This window comes from Anabrus simplex, chromosome 2 (genome assembly GCF_040414725.1).
Source record: "Anabrus simplex isolate iqAnaSimp1 chromosome 2, ASM4041472v1, whole genome shotgun sequence".
Taxonomy (NCBI): domain Eukaryota; kingdom Metazoa; phylum Arthropoda; class Insecta; order Orthoptera; family Tettigoniidae; genus Anabrus; species Anabrus simplex.
This window is the reverse complement of record NC_090266.1, coordinates 489,735,772-489,759,102: the sequence shown is the minus strand read 5'-3', so window position 1 is coordinate 489,759,102 and position 23,331 is coordinate 489,735,772. Positions and strand designations below refer to the sequence as shown.

Here is a 23,331-nt window from a genome sequence, read left to right as displayed (position 1 = left end):
TCCAGGAAAAGTTATGAAACCAAAAGTAGTCCGGTTTGTTGTCAAATATTAAGAGTTAACAGGGTTTTTAAGGTACACACAGATCAGAATCTTTCTTGTTCCTTCCTATCTTCTTTTGATCTAGAAATGTTTCATTCATTCCTATTGGTACATCATTGATTGTGGATACATTCTCATTGGCAGAATCATAATTATTTGAGTTGCATATGAGAAAGTTGAAACTAGGGAGTAGTGTAGTGCTTGAATATATGTAAATGGAAAATCTACATACCACGTAATATAAGGTGATATCTGGTAGAAATGGAAATATTTCATTCTATAAAATTATATTTGTTTCAGATTGCTTTGAAGAATGGCTGTCCTCAAGACTGGGGCTTGGTTGAGTTCAATTCTAGTGAAGATGCAGAAATTACGCAAGTTAACCTTAATGGTTACAGTCTCCATGGACAAAATATTAGAATCAGCTATTATATTCCAGGTGTTCGAGCGATTAATCTTTACCTTAAGCTGCTAAATGATTCTGTAAGTTTTATGATGTTCATTAGAGGAATTTCAGAACAGTTACGCATGCTGTATGTTAATTTTTATATTTTCAAATGGCTTTATTCTTTAGGAGCAGATAATTTGTATATTTTTTGTTGGAAAAATTCTACCTCAACTACCTTCATAATAACTGATCAGTTTTTGATCCTGATATAAGTTTTGGTTCTTATTTAAAATTATGTTAAATATTTAATGTTAATATCTAACCATTACAAGATGTAATGTGTTGCTTTGGTATGGCAGCAATACAATTAACGATCACTTTATTAGGAACACGTGGGACGTGACAGTTTGTGACCAATGATGCAATACCACAGGATGACATCATGAGCAGCTCACATACAACATGCAGTTCTCCTCTGCATGTCAGATGATAACATTTGGCATGATGGGTAAACATGGCAACATAATTGACTTTGATCATGGGCAGATACTGTAATTGGGCCCCTAGTTGTGGTGCCAGTATCTCTACAGTAGCTGCTCTGGTTGACTGTTCCCTTACCACAGTATTGAGGATGTACCAAGACTGGAGGAATCATGAACATACATCGAGCTGAAAATCAAACGTGCGGCTGGCCATGAGTGATTGATAAGCGCGAGGCTAGCATTGGGTGTCACGATTGAAATGACAGCAGCGGTGCTCCACAGTGGAGCATTTAACCTACCAGTGCAAAAGTGGGCAGGTACATCCTATTTCTGCAATGACTATGCAGCGGACCTTGGGTTACGGAGCCATAGACCAACGCCACGTCATTGGAAACAGTACCTCATGTGGGCCCAAGTAATGCATCTGTGAACTTGGATGCATGGAAGAGGATTGTCTGGAGCGGCAAGTCCCTTTTCCTGTTGCACTGTTCCGACGGTCAAGTCTGCATCTGGCGTAAACAGCATGAGGCAACCCTCCCCACCTGTACTATTGGTGCCCAGCAGGTGGTGTCATGGTCTGGGCAGCAGTTTTCTGACATACCCTAGGGCCATTGGTCATTGTACCACACACATTGACTGGTGAAAACTACTGGAACTTATTAGCAATCTACACCCACATTTTCAGGTAGTCTTTCCTGACAAGAATGTCTTGTAACAGGACAGTGCATCATGTCACCTGACTCAGGTCTCTAAAGACTGGTTGGAAGAACATGACAATGAATTCTCCACTCTGCTGCGACTGCTAAATTATCTGGACTCTAATCCCAATGAATGTGTGTAGGATATGCTGAATTGTTCTATGGGCTGCTGCTATGCCTCCCCAAAATGTGTGTCAATTGCATGGAAGGAGCTGTACCACATCTGGACAAGGACACAAATGAACTAACTAAATGCCAGGAAAAGTTATGAAACCAAAAGTAGTCCGGTTTGTTGTCAAATATTAAGAGTTAACAGGGTTTTTAAGGTAAACACAGGTCAGAATCTCCTTCTTGTTCCTTCCTTTCTTCTTATGATCTAGAAATGTTTCATTCATTCTTATTGGTACATCATTGATTTTGGATACATTCTGATTGGCATAATTTTGGTGCATACTGTACATGATCTACAACTCCATACAGAATTAGATCCTCAGTAGTGTGTGTTATATGTTGTTATGAATTAAAGTATGATGCTGGAAACCTGATCTAAATATTTAAGAGGTTTAAATTCAAGGATAGGGATCTGGTAATAATGACTGTCCAACAAATTACCAGTAATTATAAATTTCCTATCATTTTGAGAAAGGAAAAACATACCATTAAGATAGACACACCTAGAGTTTGGAACCTTAATAGTATCAGTGTTGGTATAGAGTTTGACAGAGGGAGGTCACACTGGATTCATAACGGAAGACCTTCAAAAATGCAGGCAAGAGATTGGCGTTGTATCCTACTTGTGCAATTGCTGTAAGCTCTTGGAGTGAAGGTGTGGCTTTCTGAGGCTGTAAACAATAGGAGATATTGCTTTTTTTAAAATCCTCCAATAACATAAAAACCAAAGAAAACCTATTTTTTACTCAGGAGATAACATATTTTGTTTGAATTCATTTTAACAGTTGATCAGTTAGTATTATGGATAAAATAAATGTGTTATTAAATTTACTTGGAGCCTGTAGTACAACAGCCAGATCAAAATGCGGTTTAAATTTATGTCGCCATTTGCACATTTATCTGGGAGTTTGGTTGAAAACGTGTACTATGACTTTTTCTTAATGTGCAATCTAGGAGACTATTCTTGAGTTTAGCTATGCTGAAGTTAGAGAGGCAGTTAACGCTCTTACCTATTCCTATCAGGAATGCTACTGTAAGAATCAAGATAGCTACATATCAAGATGAATCTACATCTGCATGATACAATACAAAAAATAAGTTGTTATAATGTAATCTATATATATATAAAAATTACTTGTCCTGACTGACTGACTGACTGACTGACTGACTGACTGACTGATTCATCATCGCCAAGCCAAAACTACTGGACATAAAGAAATGAGATTTTGGGGATACATGTAGGTGCTCTCTAAGAGAGGATTTTTGGATATTCCGTCACTAAGGGGGTGAATTTTAAAAATGAGGATATCTATATCTCAAAAACTTAAAGGTTTACAGATGTAAAAATTGGTATTTGGAATCTCCTTTAAAAATAAAGAAATACGTATTTTTTTGTTTTTGGAAAATCCTATTAAGGGGGGCAAAAATGGGGGGAAAAGTGGCTGAACACCTTTTATGAGGAGACTTATATGTCAAAAACTGAAGATTTTACAGACATGAAAATTGAAATTTGGAATCTCCTTTGAAAATAAATAAACACGTATTTTTGTGTTTTTGGATAATCCGATTAACAGGGGGTGAACGGGAGTGACAAACGGGGTGAATTTTTAAAAAGACTATACCTGCAAATTAACTCGGACACGTAACATATTAGATTTAAAAACTGGTATTTGGAATTTCCTGTAAAAGTAAAGAAACAAATATTTTTTTTCAGAAAATCCACTTATGGAGAACTGAAAAAGAGGGTGAATTTTTAAAATTAGCGTATCTACAGTATGTCTCAAAAACTGAACATGTTGCAGATGTGAAAATTGGTATTTGGAATCTCCTTTAAAAATAAGGAAAAACATATTATTTAACTTTCGGAAAATACCCTTAACGGGGGGGGGGGGGGGGGGTGTGTGTGGGAGGATTGGAATATTAGTTGAATTATTTGTATGAGAATGTATACATACATACATACATACTGAAAAATCTAAAGATTTTAAAAACAAAAACTGGTATTTGGAATCTGCTTTAAAAATAAGGAAGCCCGTAAACACGCATTTGCGGGGGGGATCAACTTGGTAGGAGGGGGATGAAAACGGAGATGAATTCCTTTTACAAGGATACATACCCTCAAAAACTGAAGATGTTACAGTCGTGATAATTGGTATTTGGAAGCTCTTTCAAAGAAATGGGTACTGTTTGTTTTTGGAAAATTCACTTGAGTGGGGAGTGTGAAAGGAAGTAAAAAAATTGAATACTTTTTCTGGAGAAACTTTTATCTCAAAACTGAAGGTTGCAGGCGTGGAAATAGGTATTTGGAATCTCCTTTTAAAATAAAGAAACACGCATTTTTTGGGTGGGGGGGGGAAACCAACTTAACGGTCGGGAGAGGAGTGATAAAGGAGTTGAATACTTTTAATGAGGATACTTATATCTAAAAACTGGAGATATTGCAGACATGAAAATTTGCATTGGAATTCTCTTTCAAAATAAAAACAAAAAACACAATCTTTTGTCTTTGGAAAATGCATTTAAGGGGGGTGAATTACTTTATAAATGAGTTGAGTACTTTGTATGAGGATACTTAAATCTCAAAAACTAAAGATGTTACAGACGTGAAAATTAGTATTTGGAATCTCCTTTAAAATTAAAGAAACGCGCATTGGGGGGAAATCAACTTGGGGCGGGGGCGGTGAAAGAGGAGTTTAATTCCGTTTTATGAGGATACATATATCTCAAAACTGAAGATGTTACAGTCGGGATAATTGTCATTTGGAAGCTCTTTTATAAACAAAGAAAGAAGTTTTTGGTTTTTGGAAAATTCACTTAAGGGGGGAGGATGAAAGGAAGTGAAAAAATGTAATTCTTTTTATGGAGAAACTTATATCTCAAAAACTTAAGGTTGCACAAGTGAAATTCTTTTACTTGGAATCACTTTAAAAAATAAAGTAACACGCACTTTTGGAGGGGAGGAGGAAATCAACTTAACGGGCTGAGGTGAAAAAGGAGTTGAATTCTTTTTATGAGGATACTTATATCTCAAAAACTGAAGATGTTAGAGGAATGGACATTTATATTTGGAATCTTCTTTCAAAGTAAAGAAACACGTGATCTTTTATCTATGGAAAATCCACTTAAGGGGGTGAATGAATTGAAAAATTAGTTGAATTCTTTGTGTGAGGATAGTTATATCTCAAAAAATTAAAAATGTTGTCTGGCTCCATGGCTGAATGGTTAGCGTGCTGGCCTTTGGTCACAGGAGACCCGGGTTCGATTCCCGGCAGGGTCGGGAATTTTAACCATCATTGGTTAATTTCCTTGGCACGGGGGCTGGGTGTATTTGTTATCTTCAACATCATTTCATCCCCATCATGACGCGCATGTCGCCTACGGGAGTCAAATGAAAAGACCTGCACTTGGCGAGCTGAATCCGTCCTGGGATCTCCCGGCACTAAAAGCCATACGCCATTTCATTTTACATTATATGTCAAAAACATAACATGCTAGAGACAAGAAACTTGGTATTTGGGAAGTCCTTTAAAAATACAGGAACCTGTACCTTTTCGTTTTCGGAGAGAGCACTTAAGAGGGGGTGAAAATTAGTGAAAAATAGTTTATTTTTATGAGGATAGTCATATCTTAAAAACTGAAAATGTTACAGACGTGAAAATTGATATTTGGAATCTCCTTTAAAAATAATGAAACATGTATTTAATTTTTGACTTGAGAGAAGACTGTTTCTCGCATGTACAGTTCTATGTCACATGGTTATCTTAGCCCCAAAGGTAATACCACAAACATGTTTACAAAGAATTTCTAGGGTAAATGAAACTCAATTTTTGGGTGAGTTTTTATACTTTAGGAATTTTCAGATAGTCTCTTAGTACAGTGCCGAGGAACAATTACTCTGATAAAATTACGAAATCCACACTAGCGAAGCCGTGGGTAATTGCTAGTCTATGTATATATTTATAAAATGATCATGCTTCCTGTCCAGGTTTCACAGAATTTTTAAAGATTTCCCAAGCTAGCAAGTTGTTGCTACTGACTATATTAGTTGCACACAAGCAATTCAACAGCAAGCTTCCTAAGTAGCCGTAGTCGTTACTTCCACGCAGTTATTTATGAGTTCCCTGCCTGTCGTAAGAGGCGACTAAATACTATGATGGTCCATTGCAGTGTTGCCAACTTAGCGGATTTTCCGCTGAATTTGGCGGAATTAGAAGACTGTCAGCGGAGAAATATACCATTTAGTGGACTTACTAATTTTATAAATATATAAATCTGAATTTAACTTGAAAATTATGAAATTATCTGCTTTTAAAATGGAAAAAATGAAAATTAATATTCATTGAAAATTATGAAATTATCTGCTTTTAAAATGGAAAATATGAAAATTAATATTCATTAAATAAAATACACAATCGTCGAACCCTGTACTCACACTTACTTCTTACCTGCTTACTTACACATACGTTATTTGAAGGGCGCCAGCTACCACTCACTAATAAGTGACATAGTATAGTGAGAACTGCTGCGATTAAAACAGGTGAGAATATGAAATTATGACATTGCAACTGAAAGAAACTAGACATGAATTTGGATTCTTCTTGACCGGACATTTAACAACTTATACGAAATGTACCCCTCACTGTTTCACTTGACTGTACCTTCAACACTTTGAGTGTAATTACGACGTATTCCTTAGATCTGGTGTTTACTGTAGATATGTCACGCCTAATTTTGTGATGTATCCTTGTGACTGCTTCCTCTCCATATTATATGACTTATTGGTACGTCTGCACTGTATGACCTCATTGCAGGTCTATCCTTCTATGACTTCGTTGTAAGCCTTCCCATCCGTATCTTCAACTAAGTGACCGACCAACTGTAGCCTCACTCTCTCAATGACCAAAGACTAATGGTTCACTGAGCCTTCTCCATCTCGTTCAGTTAATGGCCAACTGTGCCTCTTCTTCCAGTAGAATGACTGACGCTACAGGATGCAGCCACCTTATATAGACGTTGAGTTGACGTACCTACGTAATCTCCAGAAATAGTTATTATTTACTCCCACCTCTCAACAAATATTACATGTAATGGTGAAATCCCCTGGGGCGGCCAGGTATCTCCAAGACCGTGAGCGCAGTGCTAAATACGCACGATGACGTAGCGATGACTTGACAGTAATACCAGCAGTATTGCACAATGTAACAATGTCACATCCAACATCTGATATATAACAATTCTCACTGTACATGTCTTTGGTGTTAATCTACACACACATATATGCATACATTTAACTACAATCATGCAAGCGGCAAGCATTGCAGAATCGAATTGAATAAGAATGATAATATAATAGTAATTTTACATATAAAATAATAATACTATGGAAATAATAATAATAATAATAATAATAATAATAATAATAATAATAATAATACAGATATCATTTTGTAACGGGATTGGAACCGTTACAATATCCTAGATGTTAATAAATATTTCAAAACATTCACCCCTTAAAAAGGTATTCATTCCTTCATTACTGTTCAACGTACAAAATCAAAATTTCACGGATTGGTCGCTTTTACATCCTAGAGGTTATACAAGATAGGGTTTAAAACCTTCAAATTCTTCAATGTGGGGTTCAAATGAGTGTTAGATCAGAAAATAAATAATCATTTCCCCCAAACAATTTGTTGATGCACGAACTGAGGGCGTATTTTACAGGCTCAGCTGACAGTAGACTCTCCAAAATGTAAAACTTTCAATAATAACTTTCATTTTAAAACCGTAGCGAAGCACAGGTATCTTGCTAGTTGGAAATATGAATGAATGAATTGATGCAGCTATGTACAGTTTCTGCTGTTGGGCAGGAAGGTTGGTAAGTGCAATTACCTGTAACTAGTTGGCAAAGCAATTTTTAAAAGTAGGTATTTCCTTATCAAGTACCAGCTTTCCTGCTCTTTCATGTTAAATCAACTGTATGAAACTTGATGTGAAGTGTGAACTTGGAATAGAGAGAGGACAAAAGGAAACATTTTCATGACTTAAAAAAAAAAATGTAGGCCTATAGTGTGTCTAATGGTTAAGATTACTTGATTATAATATAAAAAGGATAAGAAGGAATTGCAGAATAAATTTTGCTTCAAATAGCCAATTGATGATGATGATGATGATTATTATTATTATTATTATTATTATTATTATTATTATTATTATTATTATTATTATTATTATTATTATTTGAATGGTATGTAAAATAATAATTTGCTGTATATTTTTTGATCAGGGCAACAAGGGAAAGGCTGTTGGTTTGCTACCAGATCCTCCAGCTCCAGCTGTATTTCAACAGTTACAGAATTTAGCAAAACAAAATCCAGTCTGTAAGTTTTAACAACAATCCTTTAACACTTCAATTTTAACACTTACCACTTCATTTTCTTCTTAATGCTTTTGTATCTGAATTATGCAGATTTGTTGAGAACAATTAACCTGCATACTTTGTTAAAATGTTATTTAATTCATTTGAAGACTTGTTAAAAACAAATGCCTTTTCCATGCAGTTTTATCTTTTAAATTGACTATGGTATCAGTTTTAACTTTTATACTCTGAAATTTTAAAGTGAAACTTTATTAACACTACAAAATACATGTTGATCTTTAAAAAAGTTATTTGCTTTGAAAAGACTGTATTTTATGTACGTGCTGTCTGGCTCCATGGCTGTAGGGGTGTATGTGTTGTCTCCATCATCATTTCATCCTCATTGTGATGCGCAGGTTGCCTACGGGAGTCAAATCTAAAGACCTGCACCTGGCGAGCCGAACATGTTCTCAGACACTCCCGGCACTAAAAGCCATATGCCATTTCATGTACATGCTGAGCTGTAGGTGATTCACGTTCAGGAAAACCTGAGTAGTGGAACCAGTCAATGAACCTTCTTAGGACAGTTAATCTTAGCTGGATTTATTTCTCTCTAAAGTATAAGAACATTCATGTTCAGAGCTCAGCATTAAAGGGCTAAATGACTGATGATATTAGAGGCACTGTTCAAATATTCTGCCATAAAATACTTTGATTTCACTTTGCTTGTCATGGATTTTAAAGTATACACTACCTGTGATTACAGGCGCTGCAGATCACCTATTGCTTCCACAAGCCGCTTCCATTCCCCTCTACTCTCTGACTAGTTCATCCAAGTATAATCAAGGCATTAGGTTATCAGGTCTTTTCACCAGTTTGTCCATCCAGGATTGTTGTAGTCATTAGGTTGCTCCTGGTATCTAGCTTCACCGGGCGAGTTGGCCATGCGGTTAGGGGCGCGCAACAGTGAGCTTGGATCCGGGAGATAGTGGGTTCGAACCCCACTGTCGACAGCCCTGAAGATGGTTTTCCATGGTTTCCCATTTTCACACCAGGCAAATGCTGGGGTTGTACCTGAATTAAGGCCATGGTCGCTTCCTTCCCACTCCTAGCCTTTTCCTGTCCCATTGTCGCCATAAGACCTATCTGTGTCAGTGCGACACGAAACAAATTGTAAAAAATTTGCGTCTAGCTTCCCCTGGAGTGCCTTCTTCACCAGTCTTTCTTCATGCAATGAGGACTGGATGGCCTTTCCACTGGTTCTTCTGCTCTTCTGTCTCTGCAGGATTGTTGGTTGCTGCCTTCTCTGCCATGTTCTATTTTCCAGTACAGGACCCCAAATTTTCCTCATTTTTCTTTAAAAAATTGGTACTTTTATTTTTTCTCACTTTTATTTTCTGAACCGTACACCACTCCTGATCATATCACCATCCTATAGTTTAATCACCAAGTTCATCAAGAATATGAATTAGTCTCCTGTGAATTTTTTCTTTGATTAAATAGGTTGTAAACTGCCACACAGTAAAAGATAGCCAGTTAAAAAAGTCTTCAAATTATCAACCTTAACCTTTTCCAATCATCAAGGACACTGTTTTATGCTTTCCATAGAAACTCTTGTGTCTTCGTTGAAAAACAATAAGTCCGAGCCCATTAGACATGATGCCAGAAAGATGATGTTGCAGCAAACAGAACAGATTATTGTCAGATTTTGAGGGAGAGTATAGACTTCTAGTATTCATTAAATATGAGATATGAGGAAGCAGCTCCTAGTTTAGGTCTTGGGGAGTTTGTTATAGGTATAGTTTCCTGTGGAAGGCCTAGTGCTGTCCTGCTGCATCTCGGTGACCTTACCACTGAGCAGTGCAGGCTGTTTTGATAAAGAGCTGTATACTCTGTATGAAGACATCGTTTCCTTTCTTGTGCATTGTTTTCATATTTCTACTTTCATTCCATTATAGTTTTCTTAATCATTGTCAACTCTCATGTATGTATACACTCTTGAAGAAAAAAAACCATGCAACATCCTCAAGGACAAGATCATTTTATTTACAAGTGTTGAGGCAGGTAGTTAATCATTACAAATACAGACCAAATAAAACATGTCACAGTAAAGGGTGCCCAAACAGTCACATGAATACACACTGTACCCCTCACTCTCCTCTCTCTGGCTGCAATGCAGGCGTGTATTCACACGTGCAAACGATCACAAAGGTGCCGAATGGCATCCTGCGATTGATTGTCCCAAGCATCTTGCAACTTGTGGTGCAATTCGGCAATGGTTCTTGCAGGCTGTGGAGAACGTGTAAGTTCCCACTTCATCATCGTCCCATACTTGTTCAGTTTCCGAAAGATCCAATGATCTTGCTGGCCAGGGCAGTTGTACTACATGATGTAGAGCAAGTTGCGTCGCAGCAGCTGTATGTGAATGTGCATTGTCCTACTGAAAAAGCTTATCACCTTCCTGGCAGTAGCATGGGGACAACAACTTGTGCAATATAGCAGGCACTACTTATATTAATTACCCTGCAGAAACAACAACTTTTACCGCGAGTTGTAACTGATCCCCCCCACACACACCATGAAGCCTGGGGTGGAACCTGGCTGTCATGGGCGAATAGGCCTCTCACCAGGTCTACGCTGTACACATGTACATCCATCACTTACATACAGACAGAACCTACTCTTGTTACTGAAGACAACAGACCGCCATTTCCCTCTCCAGTTTACTCTTCCAAGACACGAGAGTAGCCATGCTTAGCTGGTGGCCTGGCCAGAGGCACACGTGATCGTGATCCTACTGCAAGCAGATGATTCCCACTGGTCCTTGGTGACATGGCAGGTGCAACATGTGACCAGATTTCATTCCTGAATGATGTTCGGTCGGCCACTGCTGCTCGCACAATGTGTCTATTTTGTCGTGTGTCTGTACTACGTGGACGTCTGGAACCTGGTCTATGGGTGCAGGAATGTTCCACAGACCACTGCTGAAAGCAACCACATGTCGTGACCTGGAATGGATCCCACAACCTTTTAACGAGAATGTTGTCAGTTGGCTCCCCGAGCGGTAAGGGATGGTGCTCTGGGTCTGGATAATTCAGCTATGTGTGAAGTAGTACCGTAGATTCTTTCCCAAAATATTTAATGCTGGCTAATTACAATATATACAGTTGAAGACTGGTTTATGGTGTAACCAGCAGTGAAGAATCACAAAGCTAGTCTTAGGCTATGTACAAGCCTCCTATTCTGACTAAGTCCAATACTGGGCTTACGAATGTTAGTAATGAAAATGTAATTTCCCCTCAACAGGCAGAGATTCGAGGCGGAGCGCTGTAGACCAGGGCCTGTCAGGGTGCGTGCACTGTGCACGGTGCAAAAGACGACTTTGCTTGGTTGACGAGAATGCAGACCCCTACTCCTCAATTTGGAGCAATAGCGCTGTCTCTCTCTTTCCCCATGCCCGTCTCGCTCACTCCGCTTGTCTCCCTCTTCCTCACTTGCTCCGTAGCGCTCCAAATCTTAGCCGAGTAGCCCAGAGACGAAGCATTGGTCCGAGCCGAGCCAAGTGGGGCCGATGCACTGTGCACAGGAACTCTGTGCCTCAAGTTGCTCGCATGAGATTTTGGGTGTTTGAGAGGCTCTGCTCTAGACGAAAGATGGCTGGCAATAGGCCCTTGTTTATCTCTTACGGTCCTTTTTATACTCTCAGTATTTCCACACCCTAACCTTGTGGAAAGCTCCAGAGTTGGATTACACAAACAGCCCCCGGTATAACACAATAATAATGAATGTAAGAAATGTATTTGTAATATCACAATAACTCATGACTTTGGTAATATTCCCATTTGTCAGGGAAATACTGGACCTTCTACTTGTTTGTGCATTCCATTGCTACTCTTACTTTCCGTGTTTACTTCCTTCCGTGGTAACACCATGTCTTGCTACAATTCGATACATCTCAATACAGAATATAATTTCTTGTTCCAGTTATTATATTTCCTTACCTTGTATTAATTCTATTATCTATATGAACTCGGAGACACTATTCCTCCTACGTTCTTACCCATAGGTTCGATTCTCGGAGGGAATAGCTGTCCTGTTTTAGGCTTCCGAGACCTGGCATCTCCTTTCCCTTCCTGAGTTCGACTCTGGGACGCAACATCTCCCTCCCCTGGGAGAAATGAACGCAATACACGATTTGCGTTCATTTCTCCGTTTTAATCTCATAGTCTACCTGAGGCTATGTCCTCTTTAGTAAGGGCACATTTCACCAATGAGTCTCTACCTGCCGTCCTTAATCCGGAGGCGCGTTCAGACCTTTATAATTCTAATAGTGATCCAGACGGGCTGGGGGCCCTTCCAGCTAGTCTTGGATGCTGAAAATGGACCGTAACATCCTCATCTGATGCCTTAGCTCGGTTATCATTGGTTATCACATTTTGGTAAATGCATAACTTGGGGTAACGTTCCTTAGAATCCTTTATACATTTAGGGAGATATTTATACCTCCTAAAACATCCACAGCAATAACAGTAGCAACAACATAGTACAAATAGTAATGAAAATAAAATACTGTCAGTTACAGTCTGACATACACTGGAGTACTGATGGGCTAACTTTTGTTTGAAATCTGACTCTTGCTGTTGCACCAACTGTTCTACTTCTTCAGTTTTCTGACTAGCCTATTTTAAGTCACTAATGTGATTCAATAAATTACCAATAGTTACCCTATTCAGTTCAGGTATTTGGTCTAATTTTATCTCACTGCCTACTTGTGAACAACAATGATATTCTAACATTACATCCGGAATTAAATCTCTCTTTGCTGTGGTGTTCACTGATTTTGTGCCCTGTATCTTACTGGTAGGGCTATACACAGTACATAAATCTTGAAAACTTATGCCTACACCTCTTAAATTTATGTCACTCATAGTTTCCTTACAAACACATGTCACTTTTGTTTCTTGTGGTGTTACAAAAATATATCTGTTTTCATTAACAGGTATCCATGGTATTCATGGATAGGGCAATACGTGTTTTTACAGTCTTCAGGCAAGTGAGTCTTACCTGTTATCAATTTTACAATACAATTTCCTTGTGACACTACACTTCTTATCGGAAAACTTGGTTTACATAACATAAGATTGTCATCTATAACCTTAGATTCTTGCAATTGTTTATCATTTAATTGCACATCAGTCTGTTTTTCTTGGTCAATTAATACAAAATTTTTGTCTTCATAAATATACACAAAATGATTGGGATTGTTCTTTGCAGTGGTTGGGAAAGGGATGCACTGATACAAGGTATATTTTACACCTGTTGTCAATGGTGCTTTCAATACATAAACCAATGTATCCTTGGTGATGTATACACTCACTATGGATATCTTGAAGATAAGGTACCCATAGGTATCCACTAGGTCATAACGGCAAGTCATATCCTTTCGGAAAATCACTCTGTGCCTTTTTATAGGCTTTAACTAATTCGACAGGACTTAAGATCTGTACAGTTACAATACGTATTTGGGCATTTACAATACTATCCAAAATTATCTGATAATGCTCGTGTAATTGCATTAGAAACCCTTGTAATTCAATGAAATATTTATTCAAAGTTATCTGCAGTTTGGACTGCCTGAAGGCTTCCGTTATCTTACCGTTTCATTTTGGACGTATGCCTTAATCTGCTCAAAATTCTCACTAATTTCAATTCATTTGCCATATCATAAAGCGTGTTAACATTATTTCAGTTGATTGTAATGTGGATTTTACTACTGTCATCTGTTCTGTGGCTACCTTAATCATAGATAGTTGTTCTTGTTCTAACTCATTTTTATCTTGCCCTGATAATAATTGGCGTCATCCTGATCTAACGTACCAAATAACGTTTTGGCAATAGTGCCGCCAATGTTTATTAATCCACGTTTTTTTTTGTACTTAACTGGTCTCTACTTTAGTAACCTTTTTAATTAATTCCTTCATTCCCTGAATTCTTTGTAACTGGTGTTCTACTAGTCGGACAGCATGTTCACAAGCTACATGTATATCCTTTTCTATCTGGATACATAGTGTTTGGGTTTTCTGCAGATTTCTCTCGGCTATAGTACATAGATCTGCTACACGGTTCAAATTTACATGTTACCAATGTCTATTTTGCCAAATATAACTGTGTTTCTCCTTTGTTGTCAATGTACACTCCAGGTGTACAGGTTCATCCATTTGGGATGCCAGAAAAGTATAATGTTATAGCTATTATGTTAATGCATATATATCTATGCAATTTTCTGTAATGTACGTGGCAATGATGAGAGTTAACAATGACTCTCTTTGCAACAATGACTTCTGCGAGAAAATGAAGCAGTGTAGTTCATAGTGCAATCACCAGATGTCAGGTACAGAGGTGGTACAAGTTAGCGCGCACGCTTAGTGCTCAGTGTTGATACAGGGTTGAGTGAAGATGGTTGTTACACCACAACAACACGCTCAGTGTGTCGTATTGTATGCCAGATTTTCGAGTGTAGTGGAGACCCAGCGACCTTTCAGACATCAGTACAACGTTAGGCATGTCCCATCACATCGGGACATTGTTAAGTGGTACAACATGTTTTTGGAAAATGGATTGCAGATGCCTCACACAGGTGGAAGGTGGTGTGATAGCAACAAGGAGGAAGATTGACACAGCTGAATTACGGAGCTCGACTCTATTTTGTTACGATGATGTGTGAGCAGCAGGAAGGTGACAATCAATGGTTAAAATGATGGATGTTCACGGATGAAGCCACATTCCATGTGAGTGGCCGAGTCAACACGCATAAATGCATCATTTGGGGAACAGAAAATCCATATGTCTCATATGGACTCGAAAGAGAGTGAATGTGTGGTGCGGTGTGACGTCTGAGAAAGTCTACGGACCATTCTTTTTTGGGGAAGGGACTGTTCGCGGCCATGTTGGACCCATCCCATGGCCTCCTAATAGCCCCGACTTAACCCCTCCAGATTTTTTTTGTATGGGGCTGCGTCAAGTCAACAGTGTACGCGCGAAGACCACAGAATCTGGCTGACCTATGGAGGGAGATTACAGCGGCCATTCAGCAAATCACTCCAGAAATGCTGCGTGCCACATGGCACAACATGGATTCGAGGTATCATTTGTGCCACACGCGCAATGGTGGACATGTTGAGTGCTAATATGCTGTAACACAAACTCCAGACTCTCCTTAACATGTATGTACCGTTGACAAGCAATAAATGTGCATAGTTTCTTGTGTATAGCGTTTTACTTTTCTGATATCCCAAACGGATGACCCTGTATTTTCATACTGCACGACCTTAAAATCCGTTGGTCGAATTTGACCCGTACTACCAGCGAGTTAGCCATGCAGTCATGGGCGCGTGGCTGTGAGCTTGCATCTGGGAGATAGTGGGTTCGACTCCCACTTTCGGCAGCCCTGAAGATGGTTTTCCGTGGTTTCCCATTTTCACACCAGGCAAATGCCGGGGCTGTACCTTAATTAAGGCCATGGCCGCTTCCTTCCAACTCCTAGGCCTTTCCTATCCCATCATCGCCATAAGACCTATCTGTGTCGGTGCGATGTAAAGCCACTAGCAACAACAATTGACCCGTACTCATGGCCCATTGCGTTATCAGCGTAAGGGTCAATGTGCTTAACAGCCAACCATTCATCTTATCGGCTTGGTTTACTCGTACACCTGCAATAGCAAATAGCTATTATCATTATCTCATAGCACTTCGCTCTAAATTTAAATTACTGTCATTGTACTAACCCTTCCTACCTCTGCATAGCCAAGACGGATGCTTAGTGTTATCTACTAACACAACTGAGCTGTGTGTCTCATTCATTCACATACAGCCTAATGGTTCTTCTATCCTAACAATCTATTTCAAGTGACTTCGTCAACTTCCTTTGGAGTACAACCATGAGTTCAACTATCCTGTTAATATATATTACGATGAGTGCTGCATTTGCTTGGATATAACTAATCCATTGCTTCGCTGATGGAGTGTAGACACTGGGATAGTACAGATAAGTAGTGTCTTACTCATATTTCACGGCGTTTCATTCAGGTTGCCTTAAATGCACTATCGGAACTTTTCAAACCCACACAACTCATCTTTACAAGCTTGGTCGTCGAACTTGGCTGTACTTAGTTCGTGACTCCTTTCACGTGTAATGGAATACTGGCTCCGTCTAACTTCCCATTCAGTGCAATATATAAATCTAGAGTATTCTTAACGTGGCACCTGATTCTTTAAAATTCTAATTTTACTCTTCTGAAAAGTATGGTTCCTGCATAGCGAGGGTTGACATCTGGACTCACAGCCTCACTACCTGTGGTCTCTCTGAGGGGTACTAAAGATCGTACAGCAGTTGTAGTCCCGTACCAAAATAATCTAGGCCCTTAGTCTTTTCGGTTTAAATTTCCATTACTTCCTTCGATTTTGCATGTGACCTGACTGAGTATTTCTACTAACTCTTATCAGCAGTCATCGAAACATTCTAATTGCCGTCAAGACAGGAGGAAGTCTAAGCTTGTCGCGGCCGAAAATAGAGCCCATTACTTTCACTGACCCATTAACTTATATACAGTTTCAATCTGTTCTTGTGTACTTTTACTTGCTTTCCTCGTTTGTTCATCTATAGAGTACAGTTCACTCTTGACACTTCAGTTACCTTATACGGACCTTGATATGGGGGGGGGGGTCATTTAGACCCACTGCACCCTCGTCTCAAGGCGTCATTCCGCATCAAGACCAAATCTCCAACCTTAAAGGAAACCTCATTTTTCTCTTTATCGTACCGTTCCTTTTCCTTCTCTTTACTTTCTATCAGGGTGTTTCTGGCTATTTCATGAGTTTTCTGGAGACGTTTGGTCAATTCCTCTACTATGTTCTGGTACTCATTGTAGTTCTGCTCTGGCTTCCTTTGAAGCACACCCGGGATATTCGCTTTTTGTCCGAAAATCAGTTGGAACAGGGTATAGCCTGTACTGGTATGCTTAGTAGTGTTGTATACAAACATGGTCATCGGCAAAAATTTATCCCAGTCATCCTGCGAGCTGCATACGTAGTTGTACGAATGAGTAAATTTATAATCTGCTATTAAAATTGACACCTAGATCCATCAGTATGGTACCAGGTATCCCGTAAATGCTGATTACATTATTTATCAGAGTTTTCACTATCGTATCTGTACTCTGATCTGGCATTGAACTTACGACCAGGTATTTTGACAACTGATCCTGACAGGTGAGTATGTATTTGCTGCCTGCCTCTGTCACATTCATTGGCCCTACCACATCTAAAGAGACCTTTTCAAATACTGTGCTCGGCATGTCTGTGATTACCATCGAAGCCCTTACTTCGGGTCCGGTAATTTTGTTCTTTTGACATGACTGACAGGAACAAATATAATACCAATATAATGGTCCGTTATTGGACGAATATACCGTTCCACATCCTTTCGCAGTCCATCCCACTGGATGTAATCCTTTATTCACGCGTAGGTCGTAGCTATGCATTGGTGACCTCCAAAAAGCGAATTATGACATTCCTGAATTATGTTCAGCTTCTCCTGTTCTGTTAGCTCTCTCCCTGCTATTTTCTTTGTGTCAGGCGACTCTTCTTCCTCATTACCAGACTCTGTCACCTCTGCCAAAAGTCCTCGGTTTCAGGACAGGGTCCTTCTGTTTGCATATCTTCTGACCCTGTGATCGGAGCTGGAGATTGCTCCTTGTCACCTGCACTCGCGGTACTGTCAACTAATCATACCCCTTGCTCTACCGGTTCCTCTTCGTATAGTACCGGAATCAGACTCAAGGCATCCACGTCACAGTTGCATTTGCCTTCCTTGTATACGATCTTAAAGTCGTATTCTGCTAATTTGAGCCAGAACTTCAGCAGTCTTGAAGGTGGTTCTTGCACATTGAAAACCCACTTCAGCGGCTTATGATCGGTCACCACTGTGAAATGTCGTCCGAACAGGTACGGACAGAAGTACTTTACACCTAAGATTATAGCTAGAGCATCTCGCTCCATTGTGCTGTAATTCTTCTCTACTTTGTTAAGTGTTCTGCTTGCATAAGCTACTGGCAGACCCTTTCCTATTTGACCCTGTGATAGAATCACACTTAGCACCTTACCCCTAGCATCGACCATCAAAATGAAGGGTTTCTCAAAATCAGGTTACTGCAGGGCAGGCTTTTTGGTGAATTTCTGTTTCAGAACTTGAAATGCATGTTCCTGGGCTTCAGTCCACATGTATGGTACCTCCTTCCTTAATAATTCATACAGGGTTTGGCTATTTTACTGTAGTTTGGAATGAATCTACAGTAGTAGCCTGATAGCCCTAGAAAACCCTTAAGCTGCTTTGTATTCTTAGGCTGTGGAAAATCTGTTACTGCCTGGACCTTCCTTTCGTCTGGCTGGACACCATTTTCTGTAATTACGTGTCCCAAGAAAGCTACTTCTGTTCTTAAAAATTCACATTTGTCTGGTCCCAATTTTAAATTGGTTTCTCTCAGCCTCTGCACTACGTCTTGAAGCTTCTGGTTGTGGTCATCTGCAGAGCTTCCATAAGTAATTATATCATCCAGGTAACAGAGGCATTTAATGACCTCTAAACCTGCTAACATTGTTTTCATCAATTGCGTAAATGTTGCTGGGGCGTCTTTTAATCCCATTGGCATTCTCACATACTCATAATGCCTACCTAAGGCAGACCATTTTTTCTCTGCCTTCAGGTCTCAATGACACCTGGTGATACCCACTGGAGAGCCTCCGTCGCTCAGGCGGAAGCGCGCCGGCCTCTCACCGCTGCGTTCCGTGGTTCAAATCCCAGTCACTCCATGTGAGATTTGTGTTGGACAAAGCGGAGGCGGGACAGGTTTTTCTCCGGGTACTCCGATTTTCCCTGTCATATTTTATTCCAGCAACACTGTCCAATACAATTTCATTTCATCTGTCATTCACTAATCATTGCCTCAGAGGAGTGTGACAGGCTTCGGCAGCCGGCACAATTCCTATCCTCGCCGCTAGATGGGGCTTCAGTCCATTCCTGACCTTGTTGAATGGCTGGAAACAGGCTGTAGATTTCCATTGATACCCACTGGCCATATCCATAGTAGAAAAGTACTTTGCTTTCCCTAGGGCATTTAGCAGTTCTGATATTAGTGGGATTGGGTTTCGCAGTCCCAACTGTAATATAATTTAAATGACAAAAATCGACCACAACACGCCATTTCTGTTTACCAGACGAGTCTACTTTCTTCGGAATTAAGAGAATCGGACTAGACCGTGGAGATGTCGAAGGAGCTATTATTTTTCATCATGCAACATTTTATTTATCCGATGCCCTATTTCTTCGTGCTTCTGGCAATCTATACTGTCTGAGATTGATCGGCGGCTAGTTAACAGGTGTCGGGATAGCATGTTGCAATATATCAGTATGTGTCAACCTATCCCATTATAAATGAAATACATTTTCGTAAGCCCTGCAGATCACGTATATCTTTTCACGATCCTGCGGTGCTAAATGGTCCACCCATAACTGTTCTCTTACTCTCTGGGATCTCGGCTTAACAACTCGATTGTTATCACCCCGAGCTTTATTACTCCCTAGTTGGTCTCGAACCTGGCCATTGATTCCTGATAGCCTAGTCTCTTCAACAGCCGGCGACTGATCCACTAAGTCCACCAATCTAATAACGGGACTTCTCAAGCTCCATTTCTTATCTGTGGTATTTAGCATGCTAACAAGAGCGATATAATCGTTGGATCTTGTTAGACATGCCGCTAAGTATACGCCGGTATTTATTTCCTGTTTCTCGATAAGGCCTTCTGCCATCTCCTTATCCACTTCTATCGCTACAATAGTTTTAGTTCTGGGTTTGTTTGAGTTTCACGATCATATTTTCTGGAGCAACCATTGGGTATCTTTTCCCAGCTATTATAGCATACCCATCCTTATAATTTAGGATGCTATCTCTCAATACGTCCTTTCCTATAATTCCATCCTGTTTTACATTGAATTTGTTTCTTACCAGGTGGAATTCAGCCTGCCTTCCACCAGTAGGAATTTTCACCTTACCCTTGGTTGAAATGCTTCCATTATTAATTCCTCTTAACTGCAGAGTTTGCTTCTGGTTTATCCACACTCCTCGTGGGACACCGCTTTCCTTCAATAACGATACATCACTTCCCATTTCTATTAACAGTCTATGAGAGTCTCTTTGGCCTGCTATTTCTACTAAGACGGTATCCTCACACTTACTGCTCTCAGCCTCACTGGGACCCTCTTCTTTTAGGGTTGCCACAGACTTCCCTCTAGTCCGGCCCCTCTCTAGTTTAAATTCTCCTTTCTGAAATTAAACCAGCAGTCCTTGGTAGTGTGCGACCATTTACTGCATAATTCGAACTGCGTTCTCTTGTGCACTGCTACCCTATTGGCACAAGTACCTCGCCTATCGCTTGGAACCTTACTTGATCCCCTCTAATGCCTTGGCTCACACTGCCATTTCATGTGACCAAGCTCATTACAGGCGTAACATCGTACAGGCTTCTGTGTCCTGCTGCGGACACTCGGCCCTCTTGTGCCCCTAGTGTTGCATTCGTAACAGGTTAGCACTCTCTGATTTCTGCCCTTCAATTGTCTTGGCGACGTTCTCCCCGTTGCACTTGCAAATCGTACGTTTACCTCATTATCATTTTCCCTATTACGTTCTCTGTCTGCCTGTTTGCGCTTGCACTGTCTAGCCCAGTGGCCAAACTTTCCACAATAACTACATCTAGTTCTGTCCTCGGGGGAAATTGTGTGTCCTTAGGACCTTCCTTCGAGTTCCTTGTTTACATTCTTTAGCCATGTGGCCTTCCTTATTACAATTACAACAAATTAATAGAACCCTCTTGAACTGGGAATTCTCAGCAAACTTCTGATTTACCGTAGCGACCTTACCCTGCCATTGGTTTTTTGCCCTACTAGCTGGTGCACTAGTCCAGCTTCCTTTTCACAGTGCGACTGAATGATGTTTCACTAGGGCCTCTCTCGCCCTTTGTGAATTTATTAATGCCTCTTCAAATGTCTTAGGGTTCCTGTACTGTACTTTGCTTTGGATTTGTGTACTTTGTTGGCCCTGAATGAAACCTGCTATCGTGATTTTTCTCCGTACTCTGCGCTGAGTGAATCTACATTCCATAGATTCGTCCTCCAATATAGCATTCCTAAACATGACTGTTATTTCTTCTATTCTATTTGCCCAATTTGCTATTGTTTCTTTGGGCCCCTGGCTATTTTGAAATAGGTACAAATCAAAAGTGCCTTGCTTTCCGTAGTATTCCCATAGTGCTTTTGTAGCGGCCTTCCAGTTAACTATATCACCCCGAGCTAATAACTACTCGCGAGCCGGTCCTGTAATTTTAGTTAGAATATACTTGAAAAAAAAAAGTGCTTGATCTGCCTCTCTGATCATGCCTTGTGCAGCGTCTACATTCGCTATAAACTCTTGGAGCGTATCAGGTTTACTTCCATCGAACTCGTGCGCTATTAACCTGTGTCCTTCAGTTACTGACACATATAACACTCCTTCTTGAACCTCATTTTCACTACCAGGAGTAGAAACATTATCTGACTGATCCTCAGTAGTCCTAACTGTTTGATTACTTAACTCTGACATGATTTAGACTACTTATGAGTACTTACCCCTGCCCGAAATAAACTGGATCTCTTCTTCCTGGCACTCCAATCGAACTGAACTGGCTCCTTGGCCTGCTACCTCGTTCTGGACCGGAACTCTGCGTTGATCGCGGCTACCTACTCCTGGACCGGGAATCTGCGTCGATCATCTTTCTTGAGCTAGCCTCTTCTGTGGGGCTTTTAAAATCATTCTCTTCACTGAGGCTGCATTCAATCCAAACCCCACAGCTGCACACCAAAGGGTTTTCTCATATGTCGTGACCCGGAATGGATCCCACGACCTTTAATTGAGAGTGTTGTCGGTTCCCTGAGCGATAAGGGATGGTGCTCTAGGTCTGGATATTTCAGCTATGTGTGAAGAAGTACCGTAGATTCTCTCCCAAAATATTTAATGCTGGCTAATTGCAATATATACAGTCGAAGAATCGTTTATGGTGTAACCAGCAGTAAAGAACTATGAAGTTAGTCTTAGGCTATTTACAAGTCTCCTATTCTGACTAAGTCCAATACTGGACTTATGAATGTTAGTAATGAAGACGTTATCTCCCCTCAACAGGCAGAGATTCGAGGCGGAGCTCTCCAGACAGAAGATGGCTGGCCAAAGGCCCTTGTTTTTCTCTTGCGGTCCTTTTTATAATCTCAGAATCACCACATCCTAACCTTGTGGAAAGCTCCAGAGCTGGATTACACAAACAGCCCCGGTATACCACAATAACTCGTGACTTTGGTAATATTCCTATTTGTCAGCCAAAATACTGGACAGTGTACTTGTTTGTGCATTCCATTGCTACTCTTACTTTCCGTGTTTGCTTCCTTCTGTGGTTACACCCTGCCTTGCTACAACTCAATACATCTCAATACAGAATATAATTTATTATTCCAATTATTATATTTCCTTACCTTATATTAATTCTATTACCTATATTAACTAAGAGACACTATTCCTCCTACGTTCCTACCCATAGGTTTGATTCTTGGAGAGAATAGCTGTCCTGTGTTTGGCTTCCGAGACCTGACGTCTCCTTTCCTGTCCTGAGTGCGACTGTGGGGTGACCCTGGGATGCGACACACACACCACCAATATATTGTGCCCAACGTGTGCTGTAATCCGTCGATACGTCCATCCATCTTCCTGCAGGCCCACAATGCGACCCCGTTCACATGGCTGCAGTTGTTCAAAAGGAGCACGTACTCGTCGGCGGTTCACGGTTGTACTCTAGAATGAGTGTTGCAAAAGCTGCTCGCCTCTAACCTCAGCACAGGTACTACCTGCAGAGTCAAAACAGAGTGCGCATGGACAAGGCCTCCTGAGAGCCATCTGATCGCTGATGTCTGTGACAAATGAATTGGTAACACAACAACCCCTCAGTATGCACATATTATACCCTGGTGCCTCAGAACACAGTCCTTGAGGATGTTGCATATTTTCTTTCAGCAGTACAGGTAGACCCTGGTATACGCGATAGTTATGTTCCGCGGAATTGCCGCGA

The 23,331-nt window shown here is 40.3% G+C and overlaps 1 protein-coding gene across 1 annotated transcript in view; it reads left to right on the top strand.

The window, feature by feature from the left end:
• LOC136863578 (ribonucleoprotein PTB-binding 1) overlaps positions 1-23,331 on the top strand; it is a 434,340-nt gene that overhangs the window by 373,967 nt on the left and 37,042 nt on the right. The window contains exons 4-5 of the mRNA XM_068226204.1: positions 340-522; positions 8,062-8,155. Coding sequence (XP_068082305.1) covers positions 340-522; positions 8,062-8,155 — 277 coding nt within the window. The remainder of the gene's footprint in view (positions 1-339; positions 523-8,061; positions 8,156-23,331) is intronic.